The sequence below is a fragment of the Alosa sapidissima genome, chromosome 6 (genome assembly GCF_018492685.1).
Source record: "Alosa sapidissima isolate fAloSap1 chromosome 6, fAloSap1.pri, whole genome shotgun sequence".
Classification (NCBI taxonomy): domain Eukaryota; kingdom Metazoa; phylum Chordata; class Actinopteri; order Clupeiformes; family Clupeidae; genus Alosa; species Alosa sapidissima.
In genome coordinates this window covers 2,583,325-2,607,656 of record NC_055962.1, presented here as the reverse complement: position 1 = coordinate 2,607,656, position 24,332 = coordinate 2,583,325, and the positions used below count along the sequence as shown (strand labels likewise).

At 38.7% G+C, this 24,332-nt stretch overlaps 2 protein-coding genes across 13 annotated transcripts in view; one reads left to right on the top strand and one right to left on the bottom strand.

Moving 5' to 3' along the window:
* adgrg6 (adhesion G protein-coupled receptor G6) overlaps positions 1-14,292 on the top strand; it is a 97,450-nt gene extending 83,158 nt beyond the window's left edge. For 9 of the 11 annotated variants that reach the window (XM_042095019.1, XM_042095016.1, XM_042095013.1 and 6 more), the window contains 8 exons: positions 111-217; positions 329-456; positions 557-825; positions 922-1,024; positions 1,158-1,441; positions 2,944-3,045; positions 5,718-5,873; positions 13,425-14,292. In XM_042095019.1, coding sequence (XP_041950953.1) covers positions 111-217; positions 329-456; positions 557-825; positions 922-1,024; positions 1,158-1,441; positions 2,944-3,045; positions 5,718-5,873; positions 13,425-13,600 — 1,325 coding nt within the window. In that variant the 3' untranslated portion in view covers positions 13,601-14,292. Of the gene's footprint in view, positions 1-110; positions 218-328; positions 457-556; positions 826-921; positions 1,025-1,157; positions 1,442-2,943; positions 3,046-5,717; positions 5,874-8,107; positions 9,220-13,424 lie in introns of those variants that run through there. The other 2 variants (XM_042095011.1, XR_006032314.1) reach the window with 2 other exon arrangements.
* A 632-nt stretch (positions 14,293-14,924) lies between these two features.
* si:ch211-202p1.5 (uncharacterized protein LOC103909337 homolog) overlaps positions 14,925-24,332 on the bottom strand; it is a 48,667-nt gene continuing 39,259 nt past the window's right edge. For both annotated transcript variants that reach the window (XM_042095048.1, XM_042095049.1), the window contains one exon: positions 14,925-15,498. In XM_042095048.1, the coding sequence (XP_041950982.1) occupies positions 15,363-15,498 (136 nt within the window). In that variant the 3' untranslated portion in view covers positions 14,925-15,362. The remainder of the gene's footprint in view (positions 15,499-24,332) is intronic.

The window sequence follows — 24,332 nt, the reverse complement described above, 5'->3', positions numbered from 1 at the left end:
GTATTTTTGACCAGTAGGCCAACGTGTAGTGTGCAAATCACTTCAAATTTTCACACTACAACATTTCCTATTTTTATCATGGGAAATACTTTTTACTCTGTTATCACTAGATGGAATTGGTGGCTGGAACAGCGAGGGTTGCCTAGTCAGTCCTGATTCAAGTGACAACAGGACTGTGTGTCTGTGTAATCATCTGACTCACTTCGGGATTTTAATGGTGAGGCTATTGTGTTATTTCATTGTATCATGTTGTATTATCGTTTCATATTTTATTTCAATGTGAGGTCAAATCCAACTACATTACAAGTTTTCATTTGTTTTCTTTCAGGATATATCAGGCACTGCAGCACAAATTGATTACCAGAACACAAGGGTTCTCACTTTTATCACTTACATTGGATGTGGTGTGTCTGCTATCTTCTCAGCAGCCACTCTTCTCACTTATATTACCTTTGAGTGAGTGTTTTGACCTAAAGATTTTTGAAGTGAAATAGCAAGCAAGTTACTAAAGTTGCTTAATTGCCTGTATTGTCCTTGTCTGTTTTGGAAACTTCAGAAAGCTGCGCAGAGACCACCCAGCAAAGATCCTTATGAACCTCAGTACCTCACTGTTGTTCCTTAACATGGTCTTTCTTCTTGATGGTTGGCTGGCATCATTTGGCATGGAAGGCCTGTGTATTGCTGTGGCTGTCTTTATGCACTTCTTCCTGCTAACCTCTTTTACTTGGATGGGACTGGAGTCAATACACATGTACATGGCGCTGGTCAAGGTGTTCAACACCTACATAAGAAGATACATTCTGAAATTCTGCCTAGTTGGATGGGGTACTAAATTCCTTCACCTCTTAAAGCTAAATGTGTTATATATGATGTCATGAATAAATACAATACACTTATTACATTAAACTGTCCCTCTCTCAGGACTTCCGGCTGCCATTGTTTGCATTGTAGTAGCAGTTGACAAACACTCTTATGGGCTGGAATATTATGGAAAGGGTGACATCGGACAAGAATCATCAAAGTTGTGAGTTTCACAAAGCATGTCAGAAGTTGTCACACAAATACAGCACCATGTTATAGATATTTCAGAATACTGTTTTTTTTTTTATCTGAGTTAGAGATGGACTATGAGCTGATGAATGCACTCTTTTCTGTAGCTGCTGGATCAGAAGCAACACAGTGTTCTATGTAACATGTGTGGGTTACTTCTCCATTATCTTCCTCATGAATGTGGCCATGTTCATCGTTGTGATGATCCAGATCTGTGGTCGCAATGGTAAGCGTAGCAATCGTACCTTGAGAGAGGAGATCTTACGTAACCTGCGTAGTGTGGTCAGCTTGACCTTCCTCCTTGGTATGACATGGGGCTTTGCCTTCTTTGCCTGGGGCCCTGTCAACTTGGCCTTCATGTACCTGTTCTCCATCTTCAACTCACTTCAAGGTCAGTAACAAAAATTAATAATAAATATAAGAGAAAGTTTTGTAGATTGAAAGATTTGTCATTTTGCCCGTATACACCACCACAATGAATCAGAAACCAAGCAATCAGGATGTGCTTGAAGTACAGTATAGACTTTCAACTTTAATTCAAGGGGTTGAAAAAAAAAATGCATTAACCGTTTTTTTTTTATTCATTGTCACCCCATTTTTGAGACTCAAATGTAATCGGACAATTGACGGCAGTTTCATGGCCAACTGTGACCTCTCTCTCAGTTCAGATTCAGCCAAATGCTGCAAAACTGGTGTGATGGCATTTCACAGTGCATATGGATAAAATATGCTGCAAAAGCAACCCAAGAGTTTCTCAAGGTGTTTCTGAGAGTGTTCATCATCTCTTACAGAAATGGAGTATTAAGCAAACTAGTATCCATAGCATTAGCAGTTGTATTAGTTGTATTACTTTATTACCTTTCCCAGAGTTCTCAGAGTTTTTTTGCCATCCTGAAGTCGTTTAGCTAATAGCTGAATAAGACACTAATACTGGTTAATTCCACAGCACCCCCAGTTGAAAATGAGTTCCAGTGTCCTTGGTTAAAAGTTTCACTTTTGATAAGGTTTTGCCTATATTTTTGTAATATAGTAAACACGTCACACTTTTTGAAACTATTTCAGCTTAAAAATACCGCGATAATACCGAAAACAGTGATAATTTTGCTTACTATAACCGTGAGCATAATATACCGTTACATCCCTAATCTTAGCCAATCTTTGGCCTATTGCCTTGAAAGTTGCTGTGAGTGCTTGCTCATTCCATGGCAACGCCATTTCTGGTAGTGTACTGCTGGGCCCCTCACATTGCAGCTTGCGGCTATATTACTGTGCTTATTTTTTGTTACACCAAATTTGCCAAGTACTAAGCCTGTCATTTTTGGTAGTTACAGGGTAGTTAAAAGTGTTACCAAGGTTGCTATGGAGAAGTGCAAAACAGGTGCTCCGAAGACTGAATCCATTGTTTTTGAAAGTGCTGAAATTTTCGCTACAAATCAAATATTTGATTGTACCAGGTTTTCTGGTGCTTTCACCTTTCAGCTCCTGTCTTTACCGATGTTTGCACGATTTTGAGAATGGCACATATGTGTTGGATGTGGAATCTCAGTCAGTGTACACAGTAATCTAAGTTTTTATCCTTTTTCCATGTAACAATGAGGAAAACTGAAATGGCCTTTATTTCTCCTTTAACACTAGACTGACTGTATACAGACACTTAATTTCTGTGCAAACATATCAATCTAATATCATATCATATCTGATATGAATCTCGTATCTGGAACCCGGCAAAAATCCAGATTATTTATTACTTCCACAGACATGGTTGTATTATGTTACTTTATTTGTATACTAACTCTATCTTTATATAAGTCATTATACAAATTTGGTCATTTTTTGTCCCTTAGTCATCTAAATTTGAAATGCTAATTTGCTATGTAATCTTCTCTTCAACAGGACTGTTCATATTTGTCTTCCACTGTGCTTTGAAAGAGAATGTGCAAAAGCAGTGGAGGAGATATTTATGTTGTGGACAACTACGTCTAGCTGACAACTCAGGTCATCTTAATCACAATACTGCATGTCATTTTCAGGCTTAGCCAGGGGTGAAAGTACCGTATTTTCCGGACTATAAGTCGCACTGGAGGATAAGTCGCACCAGTCAAAAAATGTGTCATGTAGAGGAAAAAAACATATAAATAAATATATATATATGTTGCACCTGAGTCGCAGGACCAGCCAAACTATGAAAAAAAGTGTGACTTATAGTCCGTTAAATACAGTCATTTAAAATTCTTGCCGGTACTACAAACATAATCTTCACATCACTTCATATTGTTCATCTCTTCTTAACACTGAACATTTTTCAAAACACCTAAATAGGCTACATTAATTGATTAATTTTAGCCTATTTGTAGAGCATTCATCAGAATCCTTCTCCCTTCTTTGGAAGTCCCCTCTACCTGCCCTCACTTCTTCAGGATAAACTGTCATAGTCAAGTTTGTCAACTAGTTTTTTCATGAAAAAAGATATCGCTAATATAGCTACGGTATGCATTTAGTAAAAAATAAATTAATAAGTTAATAGATAAATTAATTTCTTAAATGTAGTTCCTTAACTCACCTCTCTTTCTTTTTGTATGGCTTCATGTTACCTTTCCAAATACAGTTAGTTTGCTTCAGTCTGTCGCTAATATTTGGGGGCCAAGCAGCGAAGCTGAGAGGACCTCATTGTGTTTCTACGTTTTCCTATTATTATTATTATATGCAATGGGAGTCTATGGCAGCCCATAGAACCGTATGGTAAAAAGTTGGAAAATTTGGCACACTGATTGGGGACAGTCCCATGATTCATGTCACCAAGTTTCATGTCGGCAACTCGAACCCTCTAGCGCCACCAACAGGCCAAAGTTGGACGTGCGTTCATGCACGTAACTTTTGACCTGTTGGTCCGATAGTCAAGCCGAGTTCAACGCACCCTATGACGTCATTTTCCGCCATGATGGATTTTCCGCCATTTTGGATTTCATCAAAAACACTTAAAATGTATCTGGGGTCACATACTTTCTCTGATTCCTACCAAATTTGGCACAGATCATCTTCAGACCAAGCCTCACAAAAGTTATCACTTTTTGTCTTCGGAAGTATTACCGTTCGCCCGTAAAAGCCAATCAAAATTTGCGGCGAAGCCGCCAAACAGGAAGTGAGCTCATATTTCAGCAACCCTTGCATGTATCAAAACCAAACTTGGTACATTGACTCATGACCCCATCAGGAGAACCCTCAAGACATTTGGTGACCTTTGACCTCTAGGGGGCGCTGTAATTCACAAACATGCCTTTTGGCCTGTAGCTGCTGCTGTGCTTAGAATTAAATTGTACTAGTGGTGTCTGGTAATACTGTGAAAGGTCCTTAGGTCAACTGAGGGCAACCTGTCACATCAATATAATTTATTCGGCCGCCATATTTGATTTGATCAAAAACACCAACAATTTCGCACAGGTCACAAATTTCATCTGATCTTCACCAAAATTGGCACAGACCATCTTCAGACCATGCCTTGTCACTTCATTTATTTCTGTAACAATTGATAGAAGCGTTCGCCCGTCACATCCAATCGAAATTTGTGGCGAAGCCGCCAAACAGGAAGTGAGCTCATATCGTTGCATGTATCAAAACCAAACTTGGTACATGGACTCATGACCCCATCAGGTGAATGGCGAAGAAATTTTGTGACCTTTGACCACTAGGGTCACTGCAATTAGCAAAAATGCATTTTGCCTTGTAACTTTTGACGTGAAACTTGCTTTGACAGCTTATGGCCATACGTCTGATTGCAGCATTGAGCTAACAGCATTCCGTTGCCATGGTTACTCCGGCCTATCTGCTTGGCCCCCTCATTGCTGCTTGCAGCTATATTACTCTATTTCTCTTTGAAGATAGCCTACATTGGATAGAAGATAATCCCACAGTGTGGTGCATTCCTTAATTAGTTAAGTTATTCGGTTATTGGTTGATGAATAATTCACTGTTGCTTTCGAGTCAGATGTGCTCACAGACAGCCTATCTGCCGTAATGCACAGATCTCGTAAATTTAATTTAAAAATCACATTGGAGGAAGCATAGACTAAAAGATTGAGAAAGGTATGTGTTGCATTAGGGAGTGAGATTTGTCCATTGACCTTATTCACCTGGCAGCCAGAACGAGGCTAAAGGGTACACTTGCCATTACACCTCAGTCCAGCAGATGGTGGTGGTAATGCACTCCGTTTGCAAACTGCCAAAAAAAAAGCTCACCAAAAAAGAATAAGGGTTCACTAGCCTGTTCTTCTTCTTCAGTGAGTTTTTTTTTGGCAGTTTGCAAACGGAGTGCATTACCACCACCATCTGCGGGACTTAGGTGTAATGGCAAGTGTACCCTTTAGCCTCGTTCTGGCTGCCGGGTGAATAAGGCGAATTGCCCTGTATGTCCAGCCCTGTTTTTGGCAGGCAGCTGCTCATCTGTCTTTCCAGTACTACATACCGCCACTGAATCTTATAGTGGTTAGCAGTACTGGACCACCTGGATTTTCACCCCTGGGATTAGCTATTAAATACAGAACCGACTCATAATTAAAAAAAAAAAAACGTTTTGAGTTATCGATTGTTAGGACAGAAAATATGTTTCTCATATGATATAATATTTCAAATACAGACTGTTGGATTGATCTTATGGAATTGTATTTTTTCAGACTGGAGCAAGACTGCTACTAACAACACCAAAAAAGTTAGCTCAGACAATCTGGGGAAGTCCCTGTCCTCCAGCTCTTTCAGCTCAAGTACAGCTAACTGGACATCGAAAGCAAAAGCCTCTTTAAATCCTTTTTCTAACTATAACAACAGTTCAGGTAAGACAACCCAATTTCTGCATCCATATTTAAAAGAGACATATTGTATAGGCTATGTTATATCCACTACATAGACAAAAGTATTGGGGCGCTTGCCAATACGTGCCCACAGGGACGACATGGCATTATATGGAGTTGCCATATCCATTACATGGAGTTGCCACCCCATCCCCTGTAGCTGTAACAGCTTCCACTCTTTTGGGTAGTGAGCTTGATAACTTGTTGGCTTGTTAATCACCAGACATATTTTTGGAATAGATGATGGCTGCCATTACATGTTTCTGGATTTAGTTAGTTTCTAGGCTGAATGAACGTTTCCTTGACAGTATGCAATGGGCTCTGATGTGCATTGGTGATGTGTCAGAGCACTGATCAGCACTGATGTGTAGACTAGGCCCACTTTTGCAAAAGTTAACTTCTAGTGGCAAATTATGAGGAAATGTCATGGTGATGATGTCTATCAGTTAAAATGTGATGTCTTGCCTACAGAAGCCTTTGTTATTATGCTAATTAGCAGGCTTAAAATGCTAAATCATAGTCTAAAATATAAATATAGTCTAGTAAAGGTATTAGGTTTCCTGTGTCACAACTATGTCAACAGTATCTGCAGATTTCTGAAGAAATTATTTGTAATTTTCATTTTTTTCAAAAAAATCCATTAAAAGTCCATTTGTTTGGTCGAAATAATGAAAGGCCTAATTTGTCCACTTTGTCAGAGAGTAGTAGTGGAGTGGTTATTGGGAGGATCTGGATAATTCTCGAAACGTTCATAACGTTTTGAGGCTGGGCTGATTACTCTGAGTTTAAAAGAGAAATCCAGCAAATTTTTACATGGATCTTGACTGCTACACGTCACAGAGTAGTACTGTCGATAGGAAAAATAACGACCAAAATCAGTGCTACCGAACTGGAGTAGCTGCAGCTAATGGCCAGTACTCCCATTGAGCTACAATACTAGGTCTGGGAGCATCAGCTAAATGTGCCTTTTTTGTCTCTTAAAGGAACACGCCACCCAATGTCAGTAGTAATATATGTTCTTACCTTAACTTTCACGAGTTGAGTCATACCTCTCCCGTGTCGATATGTGCACTCAAACGCTCTGGTTCACGGCGCGAATGTGTTAGCATGTTGCTATGCTAGCGGGCTCAGACGTAGCCATAGAGGGAGGAAGATAGCAGTAATCAAAAACATCCACGTTTTCCCTACTTAAATACAGTTGCACGAGTAGTTGATAAAAATGTGTAAGGTCACACAACATGAAAAGTGGCGATTTTTTAAGCGAATAAACAGGAGAACTACAATGTGTGGCGCAATAGCACTTGGGAGTACTTCGACCTAGCGTAGTAATATTAATTAACACCCCCACCATTTATTTTCGTGGGTTTATCACTAGGTGGCAGTGTCGCTAAGTCTTGCTAGGTCACACTTCCCGGAAACTTTACAGGCACAACTTCTCAGGTGCTGAAGGGGAAAATGAAAAAGTTGAAGAAAAAGAAATTGCAGCAGGTGCGTTTTCACCAGACAACGCTAGATGAGTCCACCTTTCTACTAATAAAGATGACTCTGACCACGACAATCAGGGGAGACCACACGCTAGGTCAAAAACATTAGAAAGAGTGACTGACCACCGTGCTGAGGAGGGAGTTCCATCTCCACCACGGGCCAGGCCGAGCAGAGTGGGTGATAGGCCGAGTCGCTCTTGCAAGTGGGCGATAAGGACACAGACGTTACCGACCAAGAGGAAGAGGAATTATGTGCCATTATTGTTTTGTAGCGATCCCCCCCCCTCCAAAAAAATAAAAAAAATTGTGGTTTTGTGAACAGAAAAACTATATTTATCTTACACTAAGTCCTTTGACCCAGAAATGTAAGTGTCAGAAGAGTGAGAGGCTCAAACAGCCTCAAACAGATGGTTATCTTCTTAACAGCAGACAGTGCTATGTTATCCAGAGATGATGTGCAGCTATCAAATATGGAGTGCTCAGTCAAAAGAGAAATGTACTACATAAAGATATATTTTATTGAACGTTTTAAATAAAAGCATCATGACACATATGGCCATGGTACCAATCATGTTTCAATCTACCAACAGCCCTTTGTGGATGTGAGATTGATTCTGACAAATCGCTTTCCATCTTTTTATGTGAAGTAGGAAAAAACAGTACGCCAACAGCTAGAGACTGCTTCAATTGTTGAGAGGTCTTCTCTAAGTCATTTTTCTTTCTTTTCTGCAGGAAGTCACTAGTGGCTGCCATTAGGGCAAAGAAACACCTCTGCAGGCTCCTCACTTGACTCTACATTACCCTATCTTGCATTCCCAAGCCATTTTGCCTGCGTAGCTGTCTTGACATTAGCCTACACCCTTGTTAAGTACTTGTGTTGTCTCGTTCAAAAGGACTTTGTCTCTATTTGTGTTTTTGATTCACCATCGGATAAATTATAAAAATTGGCAAAATTATGTTAAGTCACAAAATCAGCTATGCACTGTAGTGAAGTTTATGTACAAGTTATATTTAAGATCACAATGTGATATTAAAAGAGAGAAATTAGAAAGTTTACGGTCATGTCCTGTGCTATATTAATATATGCTTCAAATTCACTGCTGTGATGTCCTGTGCTATAAATGTGGGTTTCATTGACTATGTTTTGAGTATTGAGTATGAGTGGTTTAGCTCCCCATTTTAGTGCTCCTTCTCCATACTTAACAATAACAGGATGGATAAGGTAAGAAACAAATTGGTGGGCTTAATTTTCAGTCAAACTCCTCAGAATTTTGGAAGTGGCATGGTGGCCTCAGATATGTCAAAATGTATGGAAGTATGTCCCATGCACAAGTGCCCTTAAAACCCTCTCACCTCTTCACCAAAATAAAAAAGTGCTCCTAAGTGTCTTAAGTGTTGATTAATTTCTCTTCTGTAAACATATTCACTAAATGCCTGACATTATACATGACTGATCCCTCTACATAGCTGCACATCTACATAGATCCTTACAACATATCAGCATATCAATGTGTCAAAATATCAGTGCATTCCCAATAATGCAGGATAAACGTGAGGGAACAGTTGGAAGTCTAGTGTTACAATTTAGTCTGTACAAAGTGTGTGAACTCCCACCGCTATAGTTTACTCTCTGTTTGTATCGATATCATCACCTAACTGCAACCCTCTGTGTCATCACAAAACTAAAATTAACTTTGTGTCAGCTAAAATTAAACACTTAAATGAATGAGCTGGAGTTAAAACAACGTACTGTCTACACTGCAAAAACTGCTTCTCTAATAAAATCTAGCCAAGTATTATTAATATTTTCTCATAAAATCATTTGACTTAATTTAAGAACACTTTGATTTATTTTAAGACATCCCATCCTGAAAATAAGCAAATTTGTCTGCCAGTTCGTAAAGCAAATTTGTCCTAAAAACAAGCAAATTTGTCTGCCAGTGCAAGACTCCTTAAAATAAGTAAAAATTATAACCTCTCTGTACACATACAAAGTTCAAAGTACAATGCTTCGATGAGTCTGTAGGCCATCTCCACACTATCATTGAAGTGTAATGTAATTTTGATTCTGGTCAGTGACTTACCAATAGTGGTAACACTCCATAATAAGTTGCCATAATAAATAGCAAACTAGTAATTACCTAACCCTTTGTTAATATTTGTTAATTGTTACTAACATATCTATTTGGCACAAGTTAATAGTTTTTTCATCATTAATTAAATATTAGTTGTTTGCATAAAATCTGTATGTTAGACCATCCTTAAAAATATTCTTGTTTGCAGTAAAAAAAAAACAAAATGACCTACCTACCGACCAAAATAAAAAAATGGGTCGGTAGGTAGGTCAATATTTGTTTTTCAAGATTCAAAGTAAAAAAAAAAGTTACATTTTGGTCATGGTGATTACGTAGGTATGAATTTAAACAAATGTGCATATTGTGACGTAACTGACTGGGTCCTCAACCCGTGCCTTCAGGCGCATCATTGCAAACCTCAATCTGATGCAGGTTATGTAGACCAGCCTTTCTCAAACTTCTTTGACCTGAGGCCCAGTCATGGCAGACTTTGGGGTCATAGGGTTCATCTACACATACCCAACCCCACTCCCCCCCAATCAAATTGTCATTATCATTATCACAATCATTATTATGCCTATATTGTTATACATGCACTTTCACTTAAATGTTTTGTGACATGCACATCAGAGGACTGCTTTACTAATGTAAGATATAATTTCATTGCTTTTGCATGGTTGCATGATGCTTGCATAAGAAAATAAATACTTCTCAAAACAGCAACAATTATATGGGTGCTTTTGTTTTGGTATGTTTCCCTCATGCAAGCATCATACATTGGTAGGAAATGGAGAAAAAAAATACATGTTGTTTAATGAAGTTTAATTTGAATGCCTGAATGTAAGGATTCAGGAAACACAATACCAGCTTTTTTGGCGAGCAGATAGGCGTAAAACACTGATCTGTTGATCTTTAACAGATAGAAAGAAGGCTACAATAGCTTTTGGCCACGTTATATTCAAATTTGACAATACAATACTCAGTGCTATATTATACAGTCTCTCCTCTGTTTCTATGGAAGTTCCAAAAATCAACGTCGTTCTATTAAGTGTCGTAAAACAATTAAATAGCATTCAACAGGTTGAAGCGGAGCTTTGATACCAACGTTATCGATTAGTTTCAGTTTCTCTCGCGCAGACGCCTGCATTGAATGAACGCTCATACCACCACTTTATTATATGGCTCCATGTTTAATGACATCGATAGCAGAAACGTTTGTTTTCTTTTTTTGTCGGTCCGCGGTATTTTGATCAACTGCGCAGCAAATTATCAGACGAAGCACCGGGCCTAATTTCACTCCACGACTTCGCGGACCAGTAGTCTCCACGTTGCGGACCCATATTTTAAGAAATGCTGAATAGACCACAACCAATTTCAATTCTTCAACACAGTCACCGTTAGACTAGAGGGGAGAAAGGATGGGAAAATATCTGGGCACAGTTCTTCCAGAACTTCGTGCCAAGTAAAAGCGTTGTCGTTGTGTGAATGAAAGGAAGCATATAGGCAATACTGTGACATGCGTAAACCAATGGTGTAGATGACGCCACAGGGTTTTATTTAAGAGAGCGTTTGTATGTAGGCAATTTATATTGACAATACTTAGGCCTACTAAAATAAATAGTATTTTATTTGTATTGGTTGTTTAGAGTATAAAACAAAATCGGTCGGTCTTAACGCAAGTTTACAACCGGCAAGTCGGTCGGACTAAAAGGGGAAAAAAATAAATATTTGGGTAGGTTCTAAATTGACAGGGTCGGTCGGGTTACGGCAAACGAAAATATTTTTAAGGATGGCCTTAATGTTTTAGCAAATCTATTAACTAATATTGTATTAATATGTGTTAATAGTTAACTAAATGTCTTTTTGGCACTAATTAACAGTTATTTCTTACATCATTTAAATGTTAAATGTTTATTTACAAACTATATGTTAATAGAAAAGTTAATGACTTATTATTATTTAACTTATTGTTAGTAAACTGTGCTTCTGCCTATCCCAATATGAACCACTCCCCATAGGACCCTTTACCATAGATAGATACTTTATTGATCCCCAAGGGGAAATTCAAGAAAAAAACAGAGCTACCTTGACATGCTGCCACTCTTGTTGGCACCAGAACCGCTTGCAATAAAGTTGGTTAAGCTTAATTAATATATTAATAATATATAACTATCAGTATGGGGGACCCTTATAATAAAGTTGGTTAAGCTAAATTAACATATTAGTAGTATATAGCTATCAGTGTGGGGCCCCTTATAATAAAGTTGGTTAAGCTTAATTAATATATTAGTAATATATAACTATTAGTCAGACGGTGAAGGGAATGAGACCAAAACTGGCTTATCACATTTATTACTTTAGGAAAAGTTCATGCCTTCAGGCACTGGCATACATAAAACAGCATCTGCACAAGCAAAATAAAAAGAAGTAGTTGAATGGGCTATATGTATGCATCATTCCTATACCATCACTGTCAGCTAGCCCTACTAGCAAGGGAGACATGTATGCAACATGGAATGTTCAGGTGCACAGAACAACAGTTTATTAATATTCTGAGACTCATTAAACACTCACAGACATAGACCATACGGAGGTAATGCATAAAGATACTGCTAAACTAAATGTACATTCATTTCCTGCTAGACTGAATTGCACTTTCCATGCACACTAAGCTAAACTACACTGAAAGCATGAAAAGTTGCTAGCGGAGTTTACAGCTAGTCACGTTAGCCTCAGTGTGTATGAACTCGTGGTCATAATGAAAACATTAATACACGTTCTCCAAGTTGCTAGAATTGCACCCAAATCCTAACAATACATGTAAAGTAATATAATACAGGTGGTATATCGAAGTTTTCAACTTAAACAACATTTTACCGTTACAAAATGAAAACAAAGTGGGGAGTGCTTCATACAGCCAACCTACCCAATGCAAAGCATACCGCTTCTGTTCGGCTATGGCAACAATACAAGGACAAAACGCAGCAGAGCTGCAGTATACCGTTTCTCCAAAGAGGGCTCCAAAACACCAATCTCAATAAGGCTGCTAAATTACGGCGAAAATCACATACAAACACTAAACTACATTTCTAACTCTGTTACACCTCCCTCCCCTAAATTTCACCAAATTCACCAAGCAGCAACCAAATAGTACTTCCAAAGGCAAAGGGTACACTACTTTCAAACACTAGCCAGAGGGTCACCAATTACATGACAGCCAACCACCAAGATATCCAATAAGGATGAAGTGAAAGAAGAGGTGCACAAACTCTCACACAACCAACCACTGGCAGAAGGGTGCCTTATACACCCCACAAGACCATAAAGCCATAAACCTTAAATTCCATAAATTCTCCACAAAGCTAATCAGAAAAGCTAGATAAATAATAAAATGGCATTAACTTTTATATTAGCATATAGTTTGTAAATAAACATTTAAAAATTAAATGATGTAAGAAATAACTTAATTAGTGCCAAAAAGACATTTAGTTAACTATTAACAAATATACAATACAATATTAGTTAATAGATTTGTTAAAACATTAACATACAGATTTTATGTAGACAACTAATATTTAATTAATGATGAAAAAACTATTAACTTGTGCCAAATATTTTAGTAACAATTAACAAATATTAACAAAGGGTTAGGTAATTACTAGTTTGCTTTTTATTATGGCACCTTATTATGGAGTGTTACCAAAATAGTGATTTGTTGTTTTTGACGATTTTTCATGCCCCTTTGCACTACTAGCTATACTGTAAGCTATTTCATTGTTTACGCAAAAATAGTCTAGCTCAAAACTACTGCGAATAGCGTATTTTGTAACTTTGAACTCGTTATCATCCATAAATAAACCCCAGGTTGTTTTAACTCTGAATCATCCAACCTATGGGTCTCTAATTTTTTGACAGAAACAAGGAACCACTGAATGTCTTAACCTTTTTTACTGTTTTATTTTGTCCTCGTTTAGACAAAATTTCCTCCAGCCCTATCAACTTCAAATGTTGCCCTTCTGATGGCGAGGCCTCTATCATTCCAGTGCACCATGTGATTGATAAGATGAAAGGATACTGTTCAGTGCGTTCAGAACACTTCTACAAGAACTTCATCATGTCTGACAACTTCAACCACAACACCAAGTTCTAGAATTGAACCTCTGCAATGGATGACAATGGATTGTCATCATTTCTTTGTCCCTAATTAAAAGAGCAGAAAAACCTCTATGAACAATGCAAAAAATATATTTTCTAGACAACTCCCAATAAGAGAAGTGGGTGTACAGTATATATGCACGATGAAGTGATGGGATTTTAATTACCAACAGTGCATGTTTTTGCAAAAAAATGTTTTGTGATTTGTGTAAGCTTGCCATTTTATAGTTGTTGTAATGTTATCTTAGAGGACATCTTTTCATGATAATCCTTTTATTGTGCCATACAATCTCTCCTTTTCCACTGTGATCATATGACAAGCTACTGATGAAATATAGTTAACAGATCTAATGTAACATATTTAGTCACTACTGGCCATAGTAGAAGGAAAATGTAGCTGCTGGTATATGACATAAGCTATTTATTTAGGTAGTACATTTTCTGTTGTTTTTTGAAACATTGTTAAGATAGGACAACCTATTTATTTCGTTGGTGGCTACATGAAGTCAGAAATTGTTTGAACATATATGTTTACGATCACAAAAGAGGTTTTAAAGGGAAACCATTACGTATGATGTTTTTAATTCTTCAATTTGTTCATTGGACACTTAGTCATGAATAATTAAACATTATTACAGTTATTACAAGTTGTGGACTAAATTCAATTAAACACTAATGAGGAAAATGCCCACTTGTCACAAATGCATCTTTGTTGTTGTTGTTGACTAATGTTTATTGGGTAACTTAAAAGTAGATCCAACTTTTCTCTTTATCCTCAAGACATGTCCGAAAGCTGAAAAAAACTCACTCCAGGAAATTGTCAAGTGGGTCAGGTGCTACAGGACTGGAAATGTCATATGTTATATATATACTGTCTGAGTGAGTGGCATAAAAGTTTTTTGTACAAGATGAAAAGCTGGAACAAATCACATTAGACCTTGCATCCAGTTACACAAAAAAAGATAGTCAGTTGAAGGATAATTGTATGTGCTATATAAAGTGATTTTAACCATGATGTCGGTATACCAACCTTTAAAAGAAACTACAAGACATATTATTGAAAACGTATCCCCAAGAGACAAATACTATATTCTGATTGGCTGGCATGGGGTTATTAATTCTGTACATTGGGACTCCTGAAGTAGATAAGTAAAAAAAACAATGATTGAACTATAGCAACAAGCAGGCTTTACAACAGTGGAATCAACAAAGCAAACTATCGAATATAATTTTTTGTACAAATTGAATTATTAATTAATTATTAAATTGAATTATTAATTAAAATTGAATTATTAATTAAACAGTTATTCATATTTTGTATTTGAAATACGTAATCCGGAATACAGGTTTCCATTAATTCCCAACACTGACTATAAATGCATGCCTATTGCCTATACTGTACATGACTGGCAACATGGGGGATAAATGGAATAACAGCCTGTAAGGTGTCCCGATAAACCTACGCCCTTGCTAATATTGTAACAAAGTAACCAATACATGTAAATGATCTGGTACTTTTTCTTTATGGTGCTTTTCAGAGGTCAAAGGCTGCAAATGTGAGTAATGTGAAGCATACAGTCACAGGGTTGGTGCAACAAGTAAACCGTTATGGTAAGACAGTTACAATGGGAGTTATGTCTCCTTAAATATTCCCTCAAAAATTAATTTCCTATATAGATCAAAATTACAAACTTTCAGAGAAACATATTACTTATTTTGCAACTCTGGACTCTGGGCAACATTGAGTTATTTCTCCATTAAGTATCACTAGCTTGCTGAGAATGCCTTTGTGAACAGAACTGCTTACACTCCTGGTCATTCCTTTCAACACATAGGCATCTTTGAACATTCCTCTTCAGGCGGGGTGATCCCATTCCGTAGGGTGTTACTTCACTGAAAAAGAAGCAACATTTCACATGAGACCAGATAAAGCACTAAAATATGTGTAACAATTAAACACTGGATTTCAATCCTTTAATTAAACATCTTAATTATGAGACCCCACTTCCATGTGTGGCATGCAAATTCTCACTATTCTGAAAGCTATGTATCTCTGGAGTATATACCATCAGCCAACAACTATGACCCCTAAGAGGTGAACTGAATAATAAAATGTTCTTGTTACAATGAAACCTATTAATGGGTGGAATATATTAGGCAGCAAGGGAGCATTTTGTCCTCAAAGTTGATGTGATGCAGGGAGCAGGAAAAAAAGTAGAAACAAGTTTAAGGATGTCAGCGACTTTGACACGTGCCAAATTATGATGGCTGTATGACTGGGTCCGAGCATCTCCAAAACTGCAGCTGCAGGATGTTCCTGGTCTGCAGTGGTCAGTAGCTACCAAAAGTGGTACAAGGAAGGATAACCGGTGAACTGGCGACAGGGCCATGGGGGGCCAAGACTCACTGATGTGGGGAGTGAAGGCTGGCCTGTGTGGTAAGATACGACAAAAGAGCTTCTGTAGCTCAAATTGCTGAAAAAAATGAATGCTGGTTATGATAGAAAGGTGTCAGAACATTTAGTGCATTGCATACTGCTCATTGCAGACTGTTCATGCTGACTCCTGTCCACTGCCAAAAGGTCCCATCATGGGCAAGTCAGAAATGCATCAGAATTGGACCACGGAGCAATGGAACAAGGTGGCCTGGTCTGATGAATCACATTTTCTTCTTCATTCAGATAGAATGACTGGGTGTTTGTGCGTCACTTTCCATGGGAAGACATGGCACCAGGATACATTATAAGAAGGCAAGAACTGAGCTACCTTTCACTTCACTGGCCAATAACTGATGGTGATATTTTTTGTTTGCTTGTTTACTTTCTTTTTGTTTTCAATTATATATATAATAATTTTAATAGCAGGGGGAAAAATAATCATATTCTAAAAACAACTGAACCATTTTCATACCACTATCTCTGAATGTGCCAGTCCATGCATAACACAGCATTTGGCTAGAGTAGAGTTAATCCAACATGACATATAAACATCAGCCACTGCCATCTGCAAAATATCATCATATTTGCTGATAGCCCAGTACCATTCAAAAAGGCTGATAAAAACATATACCATTTTTGTGCTGATATTTCAGCATCCTTACTTTAAAGGATTTGCTGCTAATGATAGTAACTTTGTGGGTGCAAATTTGACAGCATATTTTGCCGACAGTGCACACTGTGGCCAGAGCAAAGTCAGACGCACAAAGTGGGCTGAGTCAGGCCAAAGTTAATTAAAACAGATAGATAGATAGATCAGAATTTAACACTGGTTGCATGTGATTGATTTATTCAATTTCACTTCACCGGAGAGGTCTCGCCTATTTTAGAGTCCCTGTCTTGACATAGCTTCCCGCTATCTATATCACTGCCGAACTCGGGACCTGTGACTCTTAAGTAGTCCTATTCAAACTTAATTTATGTCAAGTTATGCCAAGGTGTTTGTGAAATATCGCCTAAGCACATTGAAGGACCTTCGTCAAATCTGGCACACATAATCACCATGAAGGCAAGATTCACCAATTAGATATTCAAATGCATAGGGTCAAAAGGCCAAAGTCATACATAAAATATTGCTCCAACTGACTGTACAATATAAGGATCTTCATGAAACCTGACAGTCAATCACTAGTATAAAGGCTAGATTAACCGATTAGGCAGTCATTGTTACTGGGTTAAAGGTAAAGGGCTCGATCTAAACAATCTGAAACGCAAGTACAGATGGTACTAGTTAAAAATGGACACTTCACTCACGTAAAACGTGATTCACGCAGCTACGTGAAATGTAAGTACAACTGCAGCCGCTTGGGGGCAGCATAAGTCCGTTGTGGCGTTCCACGGTCGAACCGGATGGAGCGTTCGACAGCAAGGGCTGTGATTGGCCGAGTTTTCAGTGTGTTGTTTGTATGTGTTTTTAGCAGCCCCTGCAACATGCTAGTCCACTGTAGCCTATAAGCTTTGTACATAATGTGAAATATAGTTGAAGAGTTCAGATGCAAAACCCTCTAAATCCGTCTGACCACTTTTCTTTTAAATGAGCATTTAAATTCAGGCTCCTATAGGTTTTTGCCTATAAATCGATATTTCAGACCAGGAAGAGAGTGGTATTTAGTGGGTTTAGAAGTTAAATTATTTGATTAGCGTATACTATGTGTGGAGAGCATCCCCTCACCATCTTTATCTAATTTTTGACATAGGTGGCATTTAGAGGCTTTTGCATCTGAACCCTTCAGTTTTGGATTCAGTGGCAGGATTTCTTGATTGTAGATAGATAGATAGATAGATAGATAGATAGATACTTTATTGATCCCCAAGGGGAAATTCAAAGGTCTCAGTACAGACATCATACACAACATGCACTTACAGCAGAAATGGTAAATATAAGTATACGTATAAACATATAACCAAACTCCACTGTACAATAGAGACAGTAGAAGATAAGAAAAACTAACAAAACGAAATACTAAATATACTATATAAATTAAATTAAAAAATCCACAGTGTGCTTGAGGGTGATCAAGCATGAGACGCTTGCAGTGACAGGGCCGGGACTGGCCTGTAGTTCTGTGTGCATGGTGAGGTGCTCAAGAGAGTGAGTGTCATGGTGAAGGTGTAAAAAGTAGTCCAACAGTAGTCCTGTAGTTCTGTGTGCATGGTAAGGTGCTCAAGAGAGTGAGTGTCATAGTGAAGGTGTAAAAAGTAGTCCAACAGTAGTCCTGTAGTTCTGTATGCATGGTAAGGTGCTCAAGAGAGTGAGTGTCATGGTGAAGGTGCAAAAAGTAGTCCAACAGTAGTCCAACAGTGCAACAGTGCAAGAATAAGGTCTAGAGACCAGCATAAATAATATGGACAAATAGGAGAGTAAAGTATAATGTAGACAAGGTAATATAAAAAACTATGTCAGTGCAAGAAAGGTTGAGGTAATAGGGTTACAGCCATTCAGTATTGTAGCAGAAGCCATTGGTCATGTGTGCTAATATAGCATGAAAAACAGTGTAGCAATAAAACAGTAGTAAACTGTGGCTGTGGACATTAGTAAAACAATAGTAAAACAGTAGTGGGCAGCAAAGATTCTAGAGCAGAGCAAGATGGATTACTGGCAGGAGAATACATTGGATATGTTGAAGTACGTTATATGACTCTATGGGCGCCATTTTAGTAAGCTCATTCCTGGGGGTGCACATCAGTGAAGACCTCTCCTGGACCACCAACACTGCATCACTGGCGAAGAGAGCTCAGCGCCGCCTGTACTTCCTGCGGAAACTCAGGCGAGCAAGTGCTCCACCAGCCATCATGACCACATTCTACCGAGGCACCATTGAGAGCATCCTCTCCAGCTGTATCGCTGTGTGGGGCGGAAGCTGCACTGAATACAACAGGAAAGCCCTGCAGCGCATAGTGAACACAGCTGGAAGGATCATTGGTGCTTCACTCCCCTCCCTGAAGGACATTTACACCACCCACCTCACCCGCAAGGCGACCAAAATTGTGAGTGATTCAAGTCACCCCGCTCACAATCTGTTCGATCTACTGCCCTCTGGGAAGAGGTACAGAAGCCTGCGCTCCCGCACTACCAGACTCACCAACAGCTTCATACACCAAGCTGTAAGGATGCTGAACTCTCTCCCTCCTCTCCCCCCTCCACCCTCAGCTACATAACATCCTGGACATTGGACCCACAATGGCCGCCTGCACTACTCCACTTGCACACTTGCACACTTGTACACTTTACAACTTGGTGTTGTTGTCCTGAAAACACAACACTTCTGCTGCTCTTACATAACTTGCACCACTATGCCACTTTCTTTATTACTTAGGTCAAACAGAACTACCCAAGCCTTTTATTGGCCTGACTTTGCACTAGTATTTTATTGACTGTCCATGCACAATTTCAACCAAATTTTGCTGCTCTTATGTTTTCATTATTATATGTGCCCTCTTATTTACTTATTTACTTACTTTTTTGTTTACTTGAATGTTATGTTTGTCTGTGGACTTAAATTGGTAAAATATGTCTTGTCTTCACCGTGGGATAGTGAGAAACGTAATTTCGATCTCTTTGTATGTCTGGAACATGTGAAGAAATTGACAATAAAGCTGACTTTGACTTTGAGGTGTCGTCACAGACGCTGGCTACCGTGGGAATCCTATGGCGCTGATCCTAAAATGTTAACAATATTTTGTTCTGTAAAGCTGTATGTTGAAATTACGAGAAACCCAATAGACCACACCATGTCTAGACCAGTTAAATATATTGTATAAAGACAATGTCAAATCATTTCCGAGGGTAAATTAGGCTAGGGCACTGACATCTGTCCATCATCCTCCAAAACTAAGTTCAATGGGCCTATAGTGTTGGAGATAACGCGTTACTGTAATTTCGTTTCGTTAAACTTTATTGGGAAACGAAGTAGGCCTTAGTCTAAAGGTAAATTTAAATTTCAGTAATTCGTTACAATTACTGAATAACTGTAACATCCATTCCTGAATTAGGTCTAGGCTACTCACAATATCTGTCTAGCCTATTAACTTATTGTCTCCATGATTGCTTATTATGACCGCCGCGAAGCGGTCATATAGGGATTGTCAACGTTTTTTTTTTTTTTTTCCCTCGTCATCTACTTTCTGAATCTTTGGTCAACGATACCCGGGACACCGAACCACCAGGGCACATGAAATTTGGTGGGTATGTAGCCCCACTAGACTTTTACGGAAAAATTTTGTTTCGTCCCTGGGGGCCACCCCCCCCCCCCCCCCCGTGCTGGGCCCCCTGAACCGCCAAAAAAGCAGTTTTTCCTAAATAACTACCTGAACCGTGGCACTGAGGATGAAGAATCTTTTATGGTATGTTGGTCTCAATGGCCCACATCAACCTGGCCCATAATCACTCATTTGTGATTTGCACCCCCCCGGTAAAAAATTAAAATGCAATATTATTCTGCTTTAATCGCCCCTATCTTCAGTTAAGATGTTTGGAACTGCACCAAATTTTATGTGTATGATTGACCTGGCATTATCTGGTGGTATGCCAAGTTTCGTAGAATTTCATCCATGGGGGGGTCTAAAAATAATTAGGTTATGTGTACATTTAGTGACTGTACACTCATTGGCCTGTAGATGGCGGTGCACACATACACATGCACACACACACACAGGCACCCACATACTATTGGTATTAGAACAGCCGATACATAATTACAAATTCAGTAGGATTAAAAGAAAGCCAAAATAAATATTCATCATCATCATGGCTGCATTTCCAGTATTGGCGATAAGTAGTCGTTTGTCCACTAGATGGCGCATCGTTGCAGTGAGACGTAATTTTGTTGGAAGTTAAAAGTGGGTTGGAAAAACAATGGACGCTTCCTACAAGGACTGTACCGCAGAGAACGTCTAATAAGAAAAGGACGATGTTCACATGAAATGTAATTCCCATTTCTTCTTGAAGCCAAAATAAATCTGAGGATGTTTATCGGACATGCATGGTTTTTACTGCAGGTACGTTAATCTTATAATATCAATAAGGACCTAGGTAATGTTACCGTTAGCGTTGGTTGAGTGATGGAGGCCAATTTGATTGATTACATTTGTAGAAAACTATGCGGTTATACCAAGCAAATTGATAGCAGCACTGTAATTGTATCTTCGACTGTCATTTCGACTGTCATTTATTGCACGTGCTACAAAATCATTCTGTGCAATGGAAGATTTACCAACGTTACACCGGTCTGATACAGTTTTGCCTATACATGCTTGAGACTGAGACGCCTGTTTATTTTGTTTTAAGTGCGTGCTGGGTGTGAGAGGGAAATCGATGTGCTTTGATTCCAGCTTGGTAGTTGTAGTCTGTGAAATTAAAAAAGCATGTGTGTGTGAAGTATCCAAACAATGACACCTTCATTTCATTATGGCTGCTTTAGCAACACACCTTAAGCTACTGTGTAGTGGGTCCCATTTAGAAGTGGCTACTTCATTCGCGCTTTCCTTGACTGGTCCGTGTAACGCTTTGCAGTGCTATGTTCTATTTGCAGAATTCACATGAAAAAATATAAAAATAGGCTTTAAAATCCGTTATCCATTCTTTAGGACGGCACAGTAAATGGGATTGTTGCATATTTTGATTTTCAACTGAGCACAGTTACGGTTTTCTGTTGAGAAGTTAAACATTGAAATGATGCGTCAATTTTTTTATTTTCCTTTTTTGAGCTTTTGGTTGGACTGAACCACGAGCACCGGGGGGAGAACAGCATCTAGCTGGGCCAGGCTAGATGATGGAAGAGAGCGCCGCCTGAAGTTGTGCGTGATTTTGACTCATTACTTTAGAGATTAATAACTAAAACTTCGCCGATTTTGGGAGATGGCACGTTAAACATAACTTTCAGCCTATGTTGAACATATCTACAGTATATTTGAATACCATGGCCATGCCATAGCAAATAATTCCCCAAAGCAGAAGACGTCAGTCTACAGGCTACCCCAAGCACTGTTTGACGTAAGACATTTTTGCTTATTTAACACTTTACGCTAGACCAGGTTTCATTAGGCTAAGACACAACAATGAGTAGGCCTATGCCTAATTTATCAGTTTATCCATTTATTAATTTCAACAGCAAATAGCCTACATTGCTATAGGCTACTACGGCTCAAGTCCATTGGATCATGTAGCCAAAGATTCTTGATTACTCCGCTTGAACCCTCTCTGATGTAGGTCTCCAAAGCCTCCCAGAACATGAACATTCTACACACGTATATCAGGATGCAGCAATGTCTCCCTCTGCATCTGAAGTTCTGATCTCTAGCTGACATTATCAATCGCTTGGCACCTTGATGCAAGCTGAACTGTGTTTGATAGCCCTCCATCTCTACATCCGCTGATAAAATGTGATCACCAACACCGCGCGCCAATATGTATCAGGTCACCCCCCTACGCTTGTGGTTCACCCCAACAAAAACGGTAAAAAAGGCAAAAATCCGATATTAACTGAATTTTACTTTTGTTTCCAATCCAGTTTCTGTTTTTTTCTTTATCTTGCGTGACTAATGACACATTTAGAAAATAGCAGCAATTATCTATTTGCTGACCAGTTAAAAAAAAATGAAAATTGGATTATTGAACACATTTTTATTTGGATCAGATGGATGGAGCAAATAGAACAAAGCACTGCAAAGCGTTACACGGACCCTTGACTCATGGAGCTGCGTTAATTTTATTACAACTTTTCGCCACGATATGGCAGTTTAAGTCCGCTTGATACTGTAAGGCGTAAGCCATTGGTTTCCAAAGGAGATTTATGTTGTAAATAGGCCTACCTTATAAACCTACCTGTAGCTTAGGGAAGCTAACAGCTTTCTATTAGGATCTAGTTTGTTAGTTACAGTTTTGTCATAACTCCCTGATGCATTTTTGCATTTGGAATAGCCAGAGCGTGGATATCTCAATCGGAAAATTAAACAATATCGGGTGCCTATGGACTAGGCTGGGTGAACCCAGCCTGATCTGCCCGCTATTTATGTTTTGATTTCTTAAAAGATTGAGCTTGGTCTGGTGAAAGCCAGACTAGCCATGGACCTCAGTTACACAATGCAAGGGAACATGAATCAGCCTATATTTGCACGAACAATAACGGACAACAGCTCTTCAACTTTGGCCCGTTAAAATGTGTATGAACAGTCTAGCGACACATTTCATCAAGGCCCATTTGGACATGTCAGTTATTTGCACCACTGGTTAGATGTAAAACAGCATTTCGTTTCAGACTTAATTTGTGCATTAACAATAACGTTTCAGACTACTGTTACTTAATTTGTGCATTGACAATAAAGTATTACATGAACTAAAGATGACTAAAATCTTATGTGGAAGAAGAAACATTCACAAAAAATCCATCCATCCAAAAATGACCTTTGTTTTTGATAGCTGTTGAAAACAGCATGGAACTGACAGAGATGTTTTTGTTTATAAATAAATAAATAAATAACATTATGCTGATACCTTTTGCTTTTCCCAAATACAATGTAGCCTAATGGTGTAAGTGACCTTTCATCAATCCAGTTGCAATGGATGAACTGTGATGAACTGCCCTACTTGTGATTGTTTAGAGATTTTAAAGGTTTTATAACAATGCTACATCTTCTTTGGCTATTCTACAATCTATTCACCTTTTCGGCACCAGTAGGCTACTTTCTGTGCAGCCGCACACACACACTCAGGCATGCCAAACAAGCATACACAAAAGTTTCAAGAGTGGGGGATGGAGTAAAATATGGAGACAAATTGAAGTGTGATTTATTTTCGCGGAACGGATGTACAGGACTGAGCGGCGGTCATATTTTGTACCGCTATGCGGTACATCTAGTTTAAAATATGGATTAGCCTTGATAGCCTAGGCTACATTATTTCATAGAGATGTCCATAGTGTAGGCTAGAGCACGCACCCTGCACCTCTCTCCCTCAAAGGGGTTTAGCCTGCATCTCCCCTAAGCAAATCAAAACGGTGGCTTGTGCAATAACTTTTCATGCAGACTTCAACTGGCGCGGTGTAGCCTACACAACTTGGTTCAAAATTGATGCATTCAAGTTGACTTTGCAAAGTTAGTATTATAGCCTATTTATCACAACGTTGTCAGTCGCGAGGTCAATCGCAAATTTATTCAAACGGCTAAGGAATTAACTGTAGTTTAATTTGTGGAGGTCGAAGAGAAAGCACCTGTTTGACATAGGCCTACGCGTAGT